This window comes from Myiozetetes cayanensis, unplaced genomic scaffold, assembly GCF_022539395.1.
Source record: "Myiozetetes cayanensis isolate MyiCay16 unplaced genomic scaffold, myiCay2020 scf6-25, whole genome shotgun sequence".
Taxonomy (NCBI): Eukaryota; Metazoa; Chordata; class Aves; order Passeriformes; family Tyrannidae; genus Myiozetetes; species Myiozetetes cayanensis.
In genome coordinates this window covers 34,495,857-34,514,593 of record NW_026087853.1, presented here as the reverse complement: position 1 = coordinate 34,514,593, position 18,737 = coordinate 34,495,857, and the positions used below count along the sequence as shown (strand labels likewise).

The following is an 18,737-nucleotide window of genomic DNA, read 5'->3' as shown; positions in this document are numbered from 1 at the left end:
AGTATTTTGCATATATTTTGTGTCCATTTGAGCAGGACCACAGTGAATTCACACTTCCCTGAACCAGCTGGAGAGGAAAACAATGCTCTAAGCCAAGCAAATACCAACCTGCTCTTCCTTCAGTGTGGCAGGGCTTAATCCCATGGCTTTGCAGCCTGGCTGCAGTGCAGCCATGGGTGCCTTTCCAGCATGCTCCCCTGCCTGAAGGCAGGGCTGAATGGCAGGAAGCCACCTCATGTCAGGCTGACATGAACACCAGGACTGTGACAGTTCAGCTGCTGCTTCAGCTAATGCAGAGATGACCACCAATGTCATTGTTTCACCTTTACGGTGAGTAATGGAAAGTGCCTCAAGGTCTTTTCTGTTTCTTTCTCTCCTTTCCCCACAAAAATAACTAGCAGAGCTTGTGTCTGGCTGCTCCTTCACCATTAACAAAAGTTCCTGTGCATAACTGATCTACACTGCTCTTTCCCCAGGGAATAAAACCCTGCTCTGCATCCAAGTCACCCTGCCTAAATGCCTCCTTGCCTCGAGTGAGGAGATTTGTCACAGCACTTGTCCTGATGGGTGGCTCACTGCTGTCTAAGGACATCCAGCCCCCATTTTGGCTGCTGTGTAGAAGGGCTGGAGGGCAGTGCAGTGGTGATTACCTGCTGTACAGTACCCTGCAGTAACTTGCATATCAGCAGAAATAGCAGCAGGTCGACACTTGACTTTGCACAGCACAAGTGGGGCATGTCTTGTAGATACACAAATAAAATGCAATAAGTTGGTCGGGGTTCTCAGCACCATCCAGACCTTCACTGCTAAACCAGATGCTTTCAGCAGCCCCATGATTTCTACCTGCTGCAGAGAGGGGGATGGGCACGAATGCACAGAACTCAAATTGGGCTGGGCATATGGCCATTCCCCCTGAGGACAGGGCTCCACCCTAATCCCTCCTCTTCTTCAGCCTGGCAGGGAAGAGGACTTCTGTTGGAGGCAGAAAGCTACACCCAGCTTTCCCTCTCTGCAGCTCACTGCTTCCAATCACACCCTTGCTGGAGGCCAAGCTCATATTCCCCGCTGAGCACCATGAATCTGCAGGACTGAGGCCAATAATACTGTGGTTATTTGCAATAATGACACTGGGAAGAATGAAGAAAGAAAAAATCTTAAATGGATTAACCAAGTATGTATGCCCTGGTCTGCATACAGCCTATGTCTGCTGTCTTGCATCCGTTAGTGGTGTGAACAGTATGTTCCCCTCATAATTCTGTCATTGTACCTCAATCCTGACCCATAATTTCTTCTCCCTTCTTCCTCTCCATTACTGTAGTCCCAGAGCAGGGAGGGGTAGATCCACATCTGTGGTTACTGTATGGTGTGGAAGAAAATAATTCTTCAAACTTACAGTATCTTACAAATATCAAAAATGTCAAGCATGTTTGGAATCACTAATCAAGCTTTGGCTTCAAGCTAAGCAGGTCACTATTATTATTGCCATTTGACAAAGAGGAGGATATGAGGGAGGCAAAAAGTTGAACCTTTTTTTCACCAAGTTCACACAAGAAATTAGATGGGGGAACCAGGGGAAGCACATGGATTTTTATGGCTCCTAGTCCTGTGCTCTAGCCACACAGTCAACATTTCTGCCCTCTCAGTTGCCACAACCCAGTGCCAAAGGGCAAAAGATCACAAATAACGTAAACTTACTTATCCACAAAATATTCACCTGTGAATCTGAAGCCACAGTTTATTTGCTTTATGCAAACAACTCTTTTATCCCATGTCCATCATGCTGTGCTTCTGACAGAACGTATTTTCAGTAATGGAAGTAAGGCTATGTCATACAGTGTGGTATACAGGCAATGTGAGGATAATGTCTTTGGGGAAAGACATGCCTCAGAGAGATGTGCTCATCAAGACTTAAAGAACTGCAGCGAATTTCTATTCACATCAGTGAATCCAGGACTTTGTTTGCAGGTTCTAAACCAAATCCTCCAGCCCCACTGGCTCTGATATGCCACTGGCTTTCTCTTTTCCTTCCCTCTGCTTTCCAGCTTTTTAGAGGAATTTTAAAAGGATACCTCTCAAAGCTGCACCAAAGGTCCTCAAGATAGGACTGTGTAGCTCAGTGCACAGAAACTTCTTGTTCTTTCTGTTAGCATTTCGGTACCTACACTCCTTCCAAAACATTCACTTGTCCAGTATAATGCAATGTGGTTGCACAGAGCTTTACAGACTCCAGAGGAACCCCAACTCCCCTCCCACATCATGTGAAGCTGGTGAACAGCACATCTGCACGGATCTACTCTTGCCTTTTTTGTGCTTTGATATATTTACTCGTGCACCCACAGCTTTTTCTTAAAGGAACTTGATTCTTGCTTTCATGGCTGCGTTAACATGACACCAAAACCTGCTCCTCCGGCAGTTTGCGGGGGAATGAGGATGTCACGCTGACACATCCAGGGCTTGATCTGACAGCAAACAAGGACTGCAAAAAAATAAACCTCCAGTTTGAATGGGCTCGGCTGGGAGTAGAAAACTCTCCTGGCCTTCAAGCACATGAACCCTAATGTGTTCAATGGAGACTTGGGGGTGAGGGGAGCCATAAACTGCTAGGGGTAGGAAGACAGAAGAGGTTTTTACACTTTATACCATCAGAAGACTTTGCCTTACACTTCCTTCTGTCCCCACGGCCTCTGAACTCTAAGTCAGGCCTAACCTGCACTGGCTTATGCTGTCACAGACCAGACATTTTGAAACAGAAGGCTGACTACTGCCCTCCACTACCTTCCCCTAACCACCTGCCAGTAGTTTTGGCACAGCAGACAGAGAGACTTGTCTCCTTTTGTCACCATATGCATGCTTTTAGGGCATACAATGACAACCAGGACAAAAATACCACTGGGATTTCATTGTATTGTGTCGATGCAATGTAATTTGGCAGCACACAGAGAATGCAGCAGAAAAACAGCAGGGAAGATGGTGATAGGAAACCACACAGTCAGGCTGCAGGAGCCAGGAGTCAGTTTTCATAGGGTCCTGGAGGCCAAACAGAAGTGGGACACATACACATGTACATGGCATGCACATGCACACAGACAGACACACAGACCTATGGGAATTATTCAGGAGGTGCAGGAAGCATTTGAGCAGAGCCACAAATGCTGAGATCAGTAGTTTATCTCCCAGACCTCTTAGAAAGAAGGGGCACAGGGACAGGAGTTGTTGTAACTCTGTGTAACCACTTCTTTGCTGCCCTAATCTGGGGGCTCCTGACAGAATCACAGTGCTGGCAGAGCTCATGCAGATGCTAAAAGGTTAAGAAGAGCTCAAACCCAGATCTCCTGTGACACAATGGGGCTGGAATTCTTGATTACTACATGCGTTGTAATTATTTCCTGTCTCGGAGGAAAATGAAACATCTCTGGGGAGGCAAAAGCAAGGGAAAGGGAGGAGTATGGAAATCACTGAAGGAGAATTTAGAGGTAAGGCATCCAAAGGAAATATTACATGGTGAGGCTAGGCAGGTGGAAACCTTAATGGGTGAATTCTGCACCAGTAATGAATAGATTGATGGGTTCTGCTTCTCATACCACACACCATCTTTTCCATGAGAAAGAGGTAATACAATTTTAATTGCCTACTGGGAGACAACTGTGCAAGACAGACACCTTTCAATATCATTTTTACCTTGGGCCACCATATTTTCCCCAAAACTCATGCTGAGGCTGTGCACACGGATGCCATACCTGTGCCCCCAGTGAAGAAGACAATAGTGCTCATTCCCTTCTCAAAGTAAAAAAAAAAAAAAAAAAAAAAAGGAAACAGTATTTTCATTTTCACATTAGCAGCAAGCAGCAGGTGAGAATCAAGAGGTGCTAAGAGATGCAAGCATGTCCTTTCCAACAGATACCTTCTTCTTTGCCAGCAGTAAGTCCTGGTAAGCATTGGAACGGAGGAAGCGCGCATAGCTGTCACTCTTCATCAGCTTGTAAATGTGCTCCTGTGGGACGGGAGGAAATGAGAGACAGAGAATTCTTATCAAACCTCATTTAGACATCACAGGCATTTAAAACAGAGCAAATTAGAAGGAAGAGAGACTGATCAAAGTTCTAAGTAAGGCTGCTATTATTGATTATCTGTGCTGTGGTAGTGTACAGGAGGTCCATCCTGGGGCAGGATCCTGCTGTGCCTGGGGCTGTATAAACACAAAACAAAGAGACGGCCCTCACCCCAAAGGCTGGCACACATTATTTGATAATCACTGTTATTCTGCAAACACTGCAACTCTCTGAAGTCTCCAGATTATAAGCAGGTGCCTAGCCTGTCTGAAGCTACTTGGATCCCTCTAGAAGGAAGAAATAACCACCAGAAATTGTCCCATAGATTAGGTTTCATTTTACCACTCATAGATATTTGGACTATCGCCCAGCATTCCCCTCCTGTTCACGGAAGGGAACTGGTACTTGGACACATTTCATCTCCACTTAAGACATTCATTTAAGCAAGTAAATATCCTGAAAAAGCCCATATCTCTGGTGACTATGCAGGGAGGTTACATGAGTAGCTCAGCTGTGGATGGATACATCTTACATCAGATAAGTCTCTCTTCTGGGTTCTTTCTTCTCCTAGCAAGTCTAACTAATGTTACATGTTTGCTCTGAGAGAATCTTCAAACTTAAAAAGTAGTGTTTCATTGCAGCAGAACTTAACACATACCCTTTTCTAATTTCCTTCCTTAGTTTTACTTTCCTGCTGAGAATCCCTTAACACAGTCAGCTCTTCTGCTAGTTATCCCTAGATTTGTAACAGATATTATCCCAAACATGAAGAAAATAAAATCAAAACACTTTGACCAAATAACGACTGAGAACACACTAAAGGAACTCAAGAGAAAAACAGGCACCCTGGGCATTTCTCTTAAACTTTACCCAAGGAAGCACTTTTACAGAGTTAATGAGCAGTTTTAACTATACTGATTTATGCAACATGAAATATTCTCTCCTATCCTAAAGCCATTGTACATGAAACTTTAGAAGAACCAAACAGACACAAGTTGCACAGCTTATTTCAGTGTGTTAACAAGCCAAGCAGAATTCCCTCATCTTCACCAACACGGGTAATTAGTGATGACCTGTCTATACACAGAAGAACTGCTTAATTCAGCTTTCTTACACTATTCGGTGTAGTCCTAAGAGGGGCATAACTGCCACTGGTTTTCCTACGACACAGCATAAATGTATCCTTTGAGCTACAACCTGGTGTGGAACAATTTTTACTGGTTAATTTTCATACTTGCTTTTAGTCTTGACAGATCCTCATTTGTGCAGCGCTATCTAACTGAAGGACAGCACAAGCTTTTGCAATAGAAACACTCATATAAAGCCATTTAGCAAATGTCACCCTTCTTGCTTCAGAAAAAAAAACACATGGGAGGGCATAGTTTCATACTCCTCACATTCAGCATTACCATGAGATTTCACATCCAGCTGTGGGACATTTTTTCTATTTATTCAGGATACAATGAGCCAAATATGCCCTAAGACAAGAGAAGGGAAAATAATACACTCGTGGTATAGTCGTCAAAAGGTTTATATTTCTCTGGTGTGAATAAGGATTCTCAACATCAGTTCTCTCCTAAATACTTCAACTAGCAGAAACCCAGGACTCAGTTGATTTAAACCCAACCATACTGCAACCAGTTCGTCTGTACTGTTATTTCTTAAGGTTTCCAAGGAGACTCCATGTCCTCCTAATGAGTTCTTTATAATTACTTGGGAGAAAAGCCTCCATCTAACTATGTGATTTTCCAGGACCTCAAGGAGACTGATGAGTAAGTGGGGTAGCCCACCAACAGTAAAGGGCCTGAGGGGTCTCCAGAGCCTTCTTCCTCTTAGTGGTCCTCACTGCAGCAGCCAGTACATGGGGTTGGGGGTGCTGAGGTGGGCAGGAAGGTGCTGTGGGATTGAGGTGCTGCAGGGCTGGTGGGTGACAGAGGTATTTCTATTTCATCTTTGCTAGACATGATATTTTTACTGTCTTTGGACTCCAAATGGTTTTTTTCCCCATGGTCAGACAACTGGATCTGCTCTGAAACACAATGGCAACATTTTTTGAAAATAACATACAGCTTTCACTGCCACACAGACAGAGGCAAAGGAGAACACACCAGGCTGGCCTTACAACTGCCTGCATGCCAGCAACAACCATCATTCTTGCTCATGTCACGATGACTTCATGTATTTGACCTTAAAACAGTATAAACTCAGTATCTGGCAGTGGGAAGGGGAAAAAATTGCTTCAATCCTGAGATGAAATAAACCACAAGGTGACTTCGCAACTGAAGTCCTTCCCTGAAACAGAACTATTGCACTGCCACAGCCCCACTGCCACTGCAGTTGGCTAATTGGTTTGAAGCATTTTCTCTGCTTTTCACATCTTGGAATCACTGAGCAGCAATACTGGTACCTTTCAGCTGTTCACTAATGATAAAATCAAACAGGGAATAACTATTCCTAGGCTTTGAATGCTAATGAAGAAAGAAGGTTGGGCATAGGAAAAGGAGGGATATGCATAGCTTCAGAAGCAAACTTTACTGCTTAATTGTAAGAATTCAAAGGGTTTGCTTTGAAGATGATCTGGACTGGAGGCATGAATGATACACAACACTGCATTTCTGAAGCATCCACTGGAAGTCTGAGCCAGTTGCTCAGGTCAGCAAAGGCTGCCTTCCAATTTGCAACAGTACAGGACAGCTCACATTGCTGCAGCCAAAATCCCCACTGAGACTGCACCATGAAGATTCCTGCTAAAATTGTGACTGCAGTGTGTGTTCAGCCTACTTACACAATAAATCTAGCTGCAGGATGGGAAATGCCAGTGGCTGTGACATTTGTTTTAATATTTAGCCTACTCTATTCTTTGCCATCAAGCTATTTTCTGTTACACTTTCTAGAATCTGCAACTTTCTAGGGAGAACCCACAGCTAGGGTTTAGCAGCTCCTCATTTTATACATACATTGAAAGCTACTGCAGGTCTAGCAACTGGCCATATTCTGTGGAAGTCTGAGCAATGGGCATATCAACAGAGGTGCAGGCTTGGATATAGTTGCTCTGTGCAAATTGTACAAATTGGCTTGTCCTTCTCTGTTACAGATTTTTAGCTCACTTTGGATCATTGTAACCCACTGGTCTCTCATTTTTTATTTTACTGAGGAGCTGCTTTTGTTCCACCTCTTCATCACATGATGGAAAGGAAGGACACCCTCATTAAGACTGAAATTTCCCAGTGCAGCCAGCAACTCTAGTGATGCACTTTATACACATGCATGATCTCCCTGACATACCTGACATTGCTGGCAAGAAATCTGAGCCTTTCCATCCTTATGCTGAGATAACTTTCCATTTTGTAACATTTTTTACATGGTAATGAGCTCACTATCGCTGGTTCCCTGAATACACAAAGTAAATGCTCTACTTGTATAATTTTTAAAAATGCAGCTGCAGCTCTGGACATCACTTGCACTGCAAGTAGTATGGCCAGAATTACCACTGCATCACTTCTTTACAAGTGCCATAGAAGTTCTTCTGCCCCATCTGCACACGAGCAGGAGAAACACTTCATCTAGGCAGTGTAGCCTCTCCCAGCCATTGCTGGATACCACTTCACAGGTAGGGCTCGGACCTGAAGCTCCCTGCTCTAGCCTTAAGACAGCAATCCTTTAGGGAGCCATGTTGCAAAACCCAGGATTTAAAACAATCATCTAAGAAAATTGCCCAAGTGATCTATTAAACCATTAAGCTACCAAGGTAGCTTATAAAGTCAGATAAAAAGCAGAAAAAATAAGTCTGTCAAGATTTAGCCAGAAGTTGACAGGCATCACGTGTCCCACTGGTCTCCCCTGCAGCATTGCCAGCTATTTCTGAGCAGCAAGCTGCCATCTCAGGCCACTGCAGTGGCAGCTGCACGTGGAGACAGGGACTGACTTGACATGTGAGAGCGAGCCCTGGTGAGCTGGCTTTCTGAGCTGACCGGTCACTCAGTCCCTCACCCAACGTGCTGTTGATGAGTGCTGGCTGTACTGATGTTCCCCTGCGACAATAAGATGTACGTTTGGAAATGTCAGTCTAACATGGAGGGTGACACAAGAACTTGCTTTTGTAAGTACAGTGGATTTCATCTCCAGGAAGCAAACACTTCCCTTAAGAGATTCCTGCAAGCAGTGCAAGTTTGTTGTCAAACTTCCCCATGACTGTTGTTTCCCAGTTCCTGAACCAAGTCAACAGAGGCAATGGGATCTGCTTGCATCTTGTCTTGAAAAAAAGGCAGACCCCTTTTGTGTTTTATGCACCTTAATCACATCCCCTACATGGTGGGAAGAAATATGCAGTAGTGCTGAGGGATGTCCAGGTCCACTGAGCATATTCTCTGTAACTAGTTTTCTATCACGAGTTACACTTCAGACAGCATAACCATTCCATAACCATTTCATTTTCCGTCACCATTGCATGATATAAAGGAGAACAAACAGTACATTTTAAAGGGGAAAATGTTGACCCTTCTAGAAAACAAAGGAACCAACCAGGTAAATCACAGAAAAAATTAGTTTCTACACTTATGTGAAATCAAGAGGAATCCCACTCCTTACAGCTGACAGCTTAAGTGCACGGAAATAAACCCTGATGAGGTTCAGCATCTCTTGACTATTTTCCTTCCACAAGCATTACCTTTGGAAAGAGATGAAGGACAAGCTTTGTAAATTTTCCCTGGTAAGAGGGGAAAGGGGAAGGAAAAAATAAAGAAAGTTTGCAATCCAGACGGGAATGTGGGAGGTGGTTGAGATAGCAGAAACTGCCTCAAAGCTGCACCTCCTTCAAATCAATGTGCTGCTATGTGATCTCAGGTTTCTCTTCCCCCTCACAGTCAAAGCACAATAACCTTGGGGAGGGCACTGCTGCCAGATAAGCAAGACCTTGGGAACACTCAAGAAAAATGGGGGATAAAAACTGAATAATAAAAAAATCCCAAACACCTGACTTGCCCAAAGGGCCTGGTATATCCCAGGAATCATGTTCTCTCTTAAGAATGTTTCTTTTTAGCAGAAAATCTTGGTTCTTCCCTCTGAGTTGTATATATGAGACAAGAGGAGAATTAGTGGTTAAACACCCATTCCTAATCTCACCTGTATCCTACCCACAATGACATTTTATGACAGGCTTGGGACATTTGGAAGTTGTGAAAGCCAAGCACAATTTTCTCTTGAACTCTGAATACCAGCTAGACTCTACAAAGCCCTTAAATTTGAACTTGCTGATATAAATTTTCCCCTGTTTGTGCTGAAACACAGCTGCAAGCTTTAGATGATGAGGGGGGAATAAGAGGAAATGGCAATTTCTTTGCTCACTTCAAGCACAGGTTTCCCATTTAGCACGTTTATGGAACAGATTATCTGGAGTGCCATCATACAGCATGTATAGGACAACCAAAGGATCAGGGCCAGCCAGCACAGGTATAGAAAAAGCAGGTCCTTCCTGACCAAGCTGATTTGCTTTTATGACCAGGTGACCCTCCTAGAGGATGAGGGAAAAGCTGTGGATGTAGTCTACCTGGACTTCAGTAAAGCCTTCAGTGCTGTCTCCCACAGCATTCTCCTAGAGAAGCTGGCAGCCCATAGCTTGGAGAGGTGCATTCTTTCTGGGTTAAAAACTGGCTGGATGGCTGGACCCAGAGTGGTGGTGAATGGGGTTACATCCAGTTGGTGGCCAGTCACTAGTGGTGTCAGCCAGGGCTCAGTACTGGGGCTAACCCTGTTAAATGTCTTTATAGATGAGCTAGATGACGGGATTGAGTGCACCCTCAGCCAGTTCACAGATGACACCAGATTGGGTGGGAGCAGGAAGGCTCTGCAGAGGGATTTGGACAGGCTGGATAGATGAGTCAAGGCTGATTGAATGAGGTGCAGTAAGGCGTAGTGCCAAGTCATGCACTTCAGTCACTTGTGCTACAGGCTTGGGGAAGAGTGGCTGGAAAAAGACTTGTGGGTGCTGGTTGACAGCCAGCTGAACACAGGCCAGCAGTGTGCCCAGGTGGCCAAGAAGACCAATGGCATCCTGGCCTGTATCAGAAATAGTGTGGTCAGCAGGACGAGGGAACTGATTGTCCCTTTGTACTTGGCAGTGGTGAAGTTGCATCTCGAGTTGTGTGCCAGTTTTGAGCCCCTCACTACAACAGAGACACTGAGGTGCTGGAGTGTGTCCAGAGAAGGGCAACGAAACTGCTGAAGGGTAGAGAGAGGAAGTCATATGAGAAGAGGCTGAGTGAGCTGGGATTGTTCAACCTGGAGAAAAGGAGGTTCAGGGGAGACCCTATCACTTTCTACAACTACCTGAATGCAGGTTGCAGCAAGATGTGGATTGGCCTCTTCTCCCAGGAAACCAATGACAGGACAAGAGGAAACAGCCTCAAGCTGCACCAAGGGATGTTCAGATTGGACATCAGGAAGAATTTTTTCTCTGAAAGGGTGGTTAAGCATTGGAATGCGCTACTCAGAGAGATGGTGGAGTCACTATCCTTGGAAGTGTTCAAGAAATTAATGGATGTGACACTTAGTGCTATGATTTAGTTGTCATGGTGGTTACCGGTCAAAGGATGGACTCGATCACCTTGGAGGTATTTTCCAACGTTAATGATTCTATGATTCTATTCTATGATTTTTAGCTCATTCTTGGGGGGTTTAAACTAAGGTTAGACTGGTCATTTCTTGCTGTAGCTATCCCACTAAAATCTTTTGGATTGTTTTGGAGCACTCCTTTATCCCGTCATCAATAACTGGTATTAACTAGTAAGAGCTGATTTGGAGACTCTTTTGTATTGCAAGCATGCATGCACCAGGAGCCACCCCTCTGGCCAACTGCAAGGGAGATTTGCAGCATGTCAGACAAATCCATTAGAAGAAAAGCCCACAAGCAATGTAAAGCAGCAGATTAAACAACTAAATAAATAACAGCATACTGCAATGAATGTTAATGTTTGTTCTACCTGTATGCTGGGCACTGGGGAGGAATTTACTCCATGAGAGACTGGTGCCTGAGTAAAGGCCTTGTGTTCTTTGCTGGAAGGATGGCAACAGATGCCAGCTGAGAACTTGCCTGGGGTTGACTTTTGAAAGAGCTGTCTCTATAGCACAAAGAGGATGTGGGGAAGGAGAAAACAGGGAGAAGCTTTTCTGAGCACATGGTGTGTGACTGCTGCACCTTCCAATTAGACTTGGCAGCAGCCTAGTGCCTGTCTGTCGGCTCCTCCACTCTGCACAGACATCTGTGGCAGAGGAGCTGAGGTTAACCCGTGCCAGCACACGCACACTCTACAGTCAGCAACACCTACTATCCAAGGATTGTTGGAGACACGTCCTGTTCACTCTGTTGTACAGTTCCTAGCTCATCCTCAGGAATCCTGTCTGACCAGCAGGACCCCCTACCACACCACCACCAGGATCTTCCAAAAAGACAAAGAAAGGAAAGGAGACTTACTCCTCTTTAGCAGTTACTTGTGCCACAACTGAATGCAACATTTTTTAGGAGCAATTATGATCAACTGCATTTAGCCTAACTGATGGTCTTAAAATGTACTTTACAGAAAGCAGGAAAAATTGCTGCACCAGCTCTGGAAGCCAAAGTAGTTGATAGCAGGCTCAGCTGAGATGAGGCAAGTGAAGAAGTGCAGAAAAGACCTTCATATTTGCCCTGAACTTGATGCGAAAACACTGGGGGTGGGGGGAGGAGGCAGAGAAACACATTTGTTTTATTCCAATTCCCCTTAATGTCCCCAAATCCCCACTAAGAATGCTTCTGGATCTGCTTATTCTGGTTCCTGCATTTAGGATTTCACTCCTCTCAAAAATACCGTACTGCCTGCTTTGAGCTGCCAGCCTGCTTTAACCAGGACGACCTCCCGTCCTGGAGCCTCTGTGGTACCCGGCAGTGCTGCCATCTAGCAGGGCCAGGGGTGACTGGGAGCTCTGAGTGCTGTGACAGTGCAAGGCTTTCCTTAATTTCCCGTTTGGTAAAGAAATGCTTCAGGCTGGTAAAAGGCACATAAGAGTCTTGGCCTAAAGCATGAATTGCTCTGGAAAATCTGAGCAATATCTTTTTTTACACTCCCAAGTATTTAAGGGACACGGTAATTTACACCCACAGTTTTAGCTGGTGCATTTGCTTCATACTCAACCAAGTTGCTTTTGCTACTAAAGAAAAAAAAAGATGAATAATTTTACTGTAATGTAGACTAACCTCCCTGCAAAACTAAAAAGCATAAAACCACTTTCAGGCCACAAATGAAATTACACTGGGCTGAAGGCTCAGGAACATAGTAAGAAGAACCTGAGCAAGCGGGATAACTGTAAGCAATGAGAGCTCATTTTGAGTAATACACAGAAATCCTTTGTTTAGCCCTGTAGATACATAGTTGGAAACACAGTGTAAATCTTTCATGGAAAAGCGCATTGACAAAATAACACATAAATTTAGCTATGGCTCCTCTGTAAATTGATGAGACAGCTGGTTTGCTTCACATCTTCAATCACACAAATGGGAGGGCAGAGCTGCCGGGGGTCCATGGCAGATGCAGTGCAGAGGGTTAGAAGCAAAGGGTTGTTGAGCGCCATGCAGTTAAGGGGTCAGCCTGGTACTGCATGAGGATTTAGTCCTAAATATAGCAAGGGCTATCCTGGGAGACAAGAGTGGGCTGCTGGGAGTCTAACACCATATGAGCAGCTTTAGGTTTTGAGAACAATGATCATGGCTAAGAGGCTGATTCTCTCAATATGGGCCAAATCCTGGCTACTGGCAAAAAGCCCAAGTGAAAAGGTTTTGGCTGGGGGGAGGGGACAACCTCCTGTAGCACTTGGGAGACTAGCATTTTTTTCCAAACAATACAATATACAGGAGTTGCAGCAACAAAGATGGTGTTTTCACTCCTATGTATGCTGTGGTACAGCTATGAGATGTAACTACTTAACCTTTTGGTCAACACCCTGACACTTGCAGACTGTCTGCAGCTTCCTCTTTGTTTTCTCTGTAGAAAATCCTGCCAAAAAGATGAGCTGTGCTATGGAGAGGAACAGAATCCCTCACACAGCAGAAGGAAATTCTATTGCAGTTGGGCAGTCTATGTCCCATAGGTCATGGTGACAGAGTAGGATACAATCCTACAGAAACAAGCAGGATACAGCTTCTAAGTAAAGGTGGCTATGCTGAGATAGGGAACACCAGCCCTGCTTGGATGCCTACCTAGAGAACATGAGTTGGATATATAAACAGTTTTCCATGCCTCATCAACATCTGGGCTGTAAGATATCTGCTGCTGTATCATCTTGGACTGCCTTTAAACAATTGAGCTTAAGCTCTTGGAGTCCAAACATGTATTGAAATCTTATAACTGCCAACGAGCTCCATCCTGACAGCCCACATTCATACCTGCTGTGGGCTGAGAAGGGAAGATGTGAAATGCATTGCTGATAAATCTTCCCAGGGATTTTTGTTTCAATTTTTAATTAGAAGTGTGAACACTTAAAGAGGTAACAACCCCTTAATAAAATTAAAGACCACAGTGTTCCTGCAACACATGGGTTTGGCAGGAAGGGACCATACCCCCATTATCCATTAGAATTGGACCCCTGGAGTCCTGGCTTCTTGATTAGAAAAGGATGCACTTGCAAAGTACTTTCATTTCCTATCTGGGAGAAACAGAACAGCATCAGCAGCTTCCTGACCTTCACATGAAGAGGAAATGTTCTTGCTCTGGATCTGACATGCAGTTGTTTCTTGCTTTGAAGAAGCACAATGCACACTTACTGGCACAAAAGTCCCAGAGTCTGAGTGCTGAATTCAACTTTTAAGCAAGCTAGAGACTCTCCCACATAATCCATTTAAAGTTATTTTTTGGAGGCACACTGAGGCACTGTTAATACTCATGCATGTAGTTCTAGATAGCTTGGCAGAATCAGCACCCTGAATAACAGGCAGACTATTGTCCTATGGGAATATGCTAACTGTCCTTGTCACCCCATTCCTGTGATCTTTCATTTGGAGAGATCTGCTGCCTTCTGTCGCTGTGTGTGCAAGAAGAGAGCTTGCTCGTGACTTTTTCCTGTCCCTTTTTCTGCTTGTGTGTGACAGAAGGGCATAGCATAGACAGTAGTTTGATCCCTGATGCCTTCAGAGACAGAAAGGCTGGATGTTAGATGTTTTTCATATAACATGACTACTAAACCACAAATTAAAATGGAAGGCAAAAGATAAAAGAAGCACTTTCTGATGTGTGGTGCATAGGTACCTTTCGAAAAAAAAACAAAAGAAAAATCAAACCAAACCAAACCAGGAAAGTATAACACAGAGTATCTGCTCCTATGTAAACCTCTGCTTCAAGTCTTTTGTTTCCTGCTTTGTGCAGAATCAGACACACCACATAAGCCATCACCTTCCTGGTTTTGCTCCAGACACCTGAATGTTCTTCTGGCTGTATCTGTGGGGCTCTGGATTTTAGATTCTGTTTGGTTGTAGGTTGTTTTGTGAAATCCACAAAGGAAGGAGCTTGCATTTTTGCTTTTAAGTGTAACAAATACACAACTGTGAGACTTTGCCTGTTTTCTAGAGTCATCATAAACCAAAGACAACTAGAGTGCAGTGTAAGGATAGGTTTTCTGCTCCAGTCCCACAGAATCAGAACAAAGGAGAAGAGAATAAAGGTCAAGTCTTTGTGCACTCCCTAACCTCCACAGGAAGGTCCAGAATGTCAAAAGCTTCCAGGAACCCCGGGCACACCATCCACATATAAATACTGATGCAGTGCAGCAGTGTTTTCAATTCCCCATAGCTCAGGTGCCAGCAGCACTGAGCAGCACTGGCTCAGGTGGACTTGAGCCCCCCTTTGAGGAAGAGCACCTGGGTCTGCCCCACAGCCCCTTGCTGGATGCCTGCACTGCCAACCAGAGCTGCTTTGCTGTTACCCTGATTCTCCATCCTTAGTCACCATCCTTTACAAGCATGCATGTAACTGGGGGGACTGGGTGAAACTTTAAGAAAATAGGAATAAGATTTCTTCAAGTTCTTACATGAAAGATGATGCAGACACACAATGAATATTTTCACATTTTCTTTCCATGCTGTGATTTTGCTCAAGACCTACAAAAAGAGTTCTGTATGCCCACTGAATAGGCACCAGGCACACACTACTCTATATATTTGCCTTCACATCCTGTGCATGCTTGAAAACACAAAGTCAGGAGAAGGAAAGCCACCCCTCATTTTCCCTTCTTGGTAGAAAATGACATTCCAAGAGATCTTTGCTTAAACATGGAGTTTGGTTTTGAATTCAACAGGATCCTATCAAGTTCTGTCAACACTCCCAGCTTTCTGACAAAACCAGAAAGCATGATGACTTCTCACTGATGAATCCTGCAAGGACTTGTACCTCTATCACAGTCCAGAACAAACTGAACCAACACTTGGGACAGCTGAGAGCATGAACTGGGCCCTGATCTCAAATCTCAGACTCCCTTTAAGGAAGAAATTTTTTACAATGAAGGTAGAGAAACACCGGAACAAGTTGTCCAGAGAGGTGGTGGATGCCCCATCCCTGTAAACATTCAAGGTCAGGTTGGACTGAGCAACTCCAAGCAACTTGATCTGATTGAAGATGTCTCTGCACATTGCAATGAGTTCGACTAGATGAACTTTAAAGGTGCATTCCAACTCAAATTATTCTACGATTAATATCCGGGCCAGGTACATTTGTGGTTTAAGCTGCTTTGAGTTTGGCATTATGGTCTAAATTTGCTCTGGAATTAGCCAAGGATCTGCAAAGTACAGTTAAAATCCCTAACTGAGCCTTGATTAGAACTGAATTTCCCTGCATCATCTTCACAGAAACATTAGCTGATTAGTTCAGGTAAAGGAATGTCAATCTAAAACTGTTTTATTAATTAAAGAATAAAAATAAACAAAGAAAACAGGAAAGCAATTCCAAAGACACCTTACCTTACTCTAGTATACCTGGCTCTGAAGCCTACCAATAAACACAGACAAAATGTCCCAAAAAAGGTTACTATGAGGAGACACAATGCATTCTTGTGATACTAGCTCCCAATGCCAAGGGTCTGAGGAAAGAATTAACGACTTTCTGAAGGGAGAAAGACATTTCAGGGGAGGTATGGAGATGCTTGACGAGGGTACAGAGAGAATGGTTAAAAAACTAATAACGTGTTGTACAGATAAGCCATAATTGTCACACTCACAGCTCTACATTCCCATGTTAAAGATGAATTACTCTGGCTGTCAGCAGCTTCATTAGCCAAAAGAGGCCATTCAGATGGACCCAAACCTATTTACTTTCCAGAGCTAGTGGTGCCTGCTTCATATTGCAGGGCCCCACATTGGTTGTTCAATGATGCTGATAACTCCTGTGGGAGCTTACATCTTGCTAAGTACTTCACTGTTTAATTGAACTGACCTTTCCTGACGGTGCCCCTTGTATTAAAAGCTGCTTTACTCCCCAGTGAAAACGGTTTGATAATTGTAATATTTTACTCAGAGGACAGTTGTTTAAGAGCAGAAAATAATCAGCTAAATTGGTAGGCTCCCCTCTGGAGGGGCCCAGCACTAAAATGACAAAAGGTGCTGCAGATCAAGAGAGCTGGCAGAGCTGATGGTCAGGACAGAGCTAGGAGCAGTGCTGTGCTGCTGGAGGATGGGGGACGCCAACAAACTGGAGAGCTGGGGGAGGTGAGCGCAGGCTGAGCCAGAACAGCACAGAGCCCAGGCGTGCTGGCATGGCTTGAGCAGGGCACGGGATGGGCAATGTCACATGTGGGAGACACAGCAAGAGAGACAGTTCTGTGCAAGCACAGACCTGGTGCAGGACTGCAGAGTGCAGCAGCAGCGAGGGACACACAGCAGGGCAAGTATCTTAAGCTGAGATGGGAAAACGGCAAAACAAACGCTTGCTTCTGTGGTACTTAGAGGTCTGTCTGAAATAATAAATGCATATCAAATTCAGGTTTGGATTTGGAGCCCTTTGAGGACTGAGATTTGGAGACGAGGTCTTCTTAAACAGAGGAACCATTTGCTTTCAGACAATTAGTGGCCTGGGGACAAAGAGGTTTGAAGTGAGAGGAATGTTTGCCTGGAGACCCCTTTTCTCCCTGTTCTCTTCTAGGCTACTTTTCTTACCAGATGGTCAAGCAGCATCTGGGAGAGCTCTTTGGGGCTTGTAGCCCAGGTTGTGCGAAGAAGCACATCCATGTAGACACAGAAACAAAATGTAAATCCTTCATGGAAAGGCACAATGATAAAGCACCTGATAACAGACAACTCTTTGCTTTCAACTTACTGTGATAATGTATTTGCTCACCTCAATGTGCTCTGCTACACCCTCCCCTTCCCAAGTACAGCAATGTGTTCATTTTCAGAGTTTTTTATACAGAATTGGCATTTTGTGGGTCTCTCAAGTCAGGACTAGAGCGCTACATCACCTTCACCTGTTTTTTCACTGCAGGACTAACAATTTAATTTTTTTAGTTCAGCCAATATTTTTCTTTCCTCTTAGTGTCTCAGAGTTGCAGGCATTCAAAGAATGTGCTGTTGAGTAAACTAAATTTTTTCTTGTTCTTTATTTACAAGGGCATTTCAGCTGTTTTCCTCTTTGTGCTAAAGCTATACAGGACAGGACAACACTCATATTTTCCCTCCAACTGTGAGTGTTTTGACTGGTTGTTTCTGATTGAGTCCCTAGAAATGTAGGATGTGTGGGAGCTCCCATGGGCTCCTGGTGCCAGGGTGCCAAGATAAGGCAGCCGCTGCAGCTTTGTAGACAAGAGCCTCCAAGGTGGCAGGGGTGACCTGGGGGAGACACCAGGACAGTACCTGGGAGATTCAGAGTGTGCTGGGGTGACCTACACTGGGTTCCGTGAAGTGGATGTGCAAACAAAAATGTCCCCTCTCCAGGATGAGCCAGTAAAAGTCAATATTGCTCCACCTCTGTCAGGGCACTACATCCTTCAGCAGTGCCCTGCTTCTTCCTGCTTTCGTTAGACAGATTTCTCAGCTGTCTGATCAAGCAGTCACAAACAGTTTGCTTAGCCTTTGGAGAGTTACCAGAAGTCCACTGCACATGAAGGTAACTGGGCTCACCTTCCATTGTGCTATCCTCTGTTGGCATAGATTCAGTCTCCAAGAAGACCATAGCTGGGTCTGAAGGTCTACCTTTGCCTGATACTTCTGTGTTCATGAACTACAACATCTGAGGAACTGAGGACATATGTCAGCATAAAAATCCCCTGAAATAAAATTTACCCAAAGATCTAAAACTGCAGTTTAACTGCAAGGGCTCCAGCTTGATTTTATCAACTTCCCTTTGAATGGCAATTACATTGTGAACTGATTAGTTCAAGCCTAAGTCCTCTGTGTCTTCCTCTAACTAAATACTCATTGTCTAAATATCCTTCTTACTCTTAGTACTTCGATATACCAATTAAATCAATTCCCCAACTATTCACCTATCTGCTCAACCCTGCATTTTGCCATCATTATTTTTTTCAGGTGATATAAGAAGTTCTTGCTCATTATACTGCCAAGCAAAGAATACATCTTAGTCAGAATGTTTTCATAGTCCTGTATTTCTCAGCTTAAAAAGGACATTTAAGTTGCCTGATATTCACAGGGTATCTCCTCAAAACTTTGCATACACTCCTTCT

At 44.2% G+C, this 18,737-nt stretch overlaps 1 protein-coding gene across 6 annotated transcripts in view; it reads right to left on the bottom strand.

Annotated features, from left to right (window-relative positions):
- Positions 1-18,737, bottom strand: part of RGS6 (regulator of G protein signaling 6) — a 278,005-nt gene that overhangs the window by 26,914 nt on the left and 232,354 nt on the right. For all 6 annotated transcript variants that reach the window (XM_050336209.1, XM_050336207.1, XM_050336210.1 and 3 more), the window contains one exon: positions 3,902-3,991. In XM_050336209.1, the coding sequence (XP_050192166.1) occupies positions 3,902-3,991 (90 nt within the window). The remainder of the gene's footprint in view (positions 1-3,901; positions 3,992-18,737) is intronic.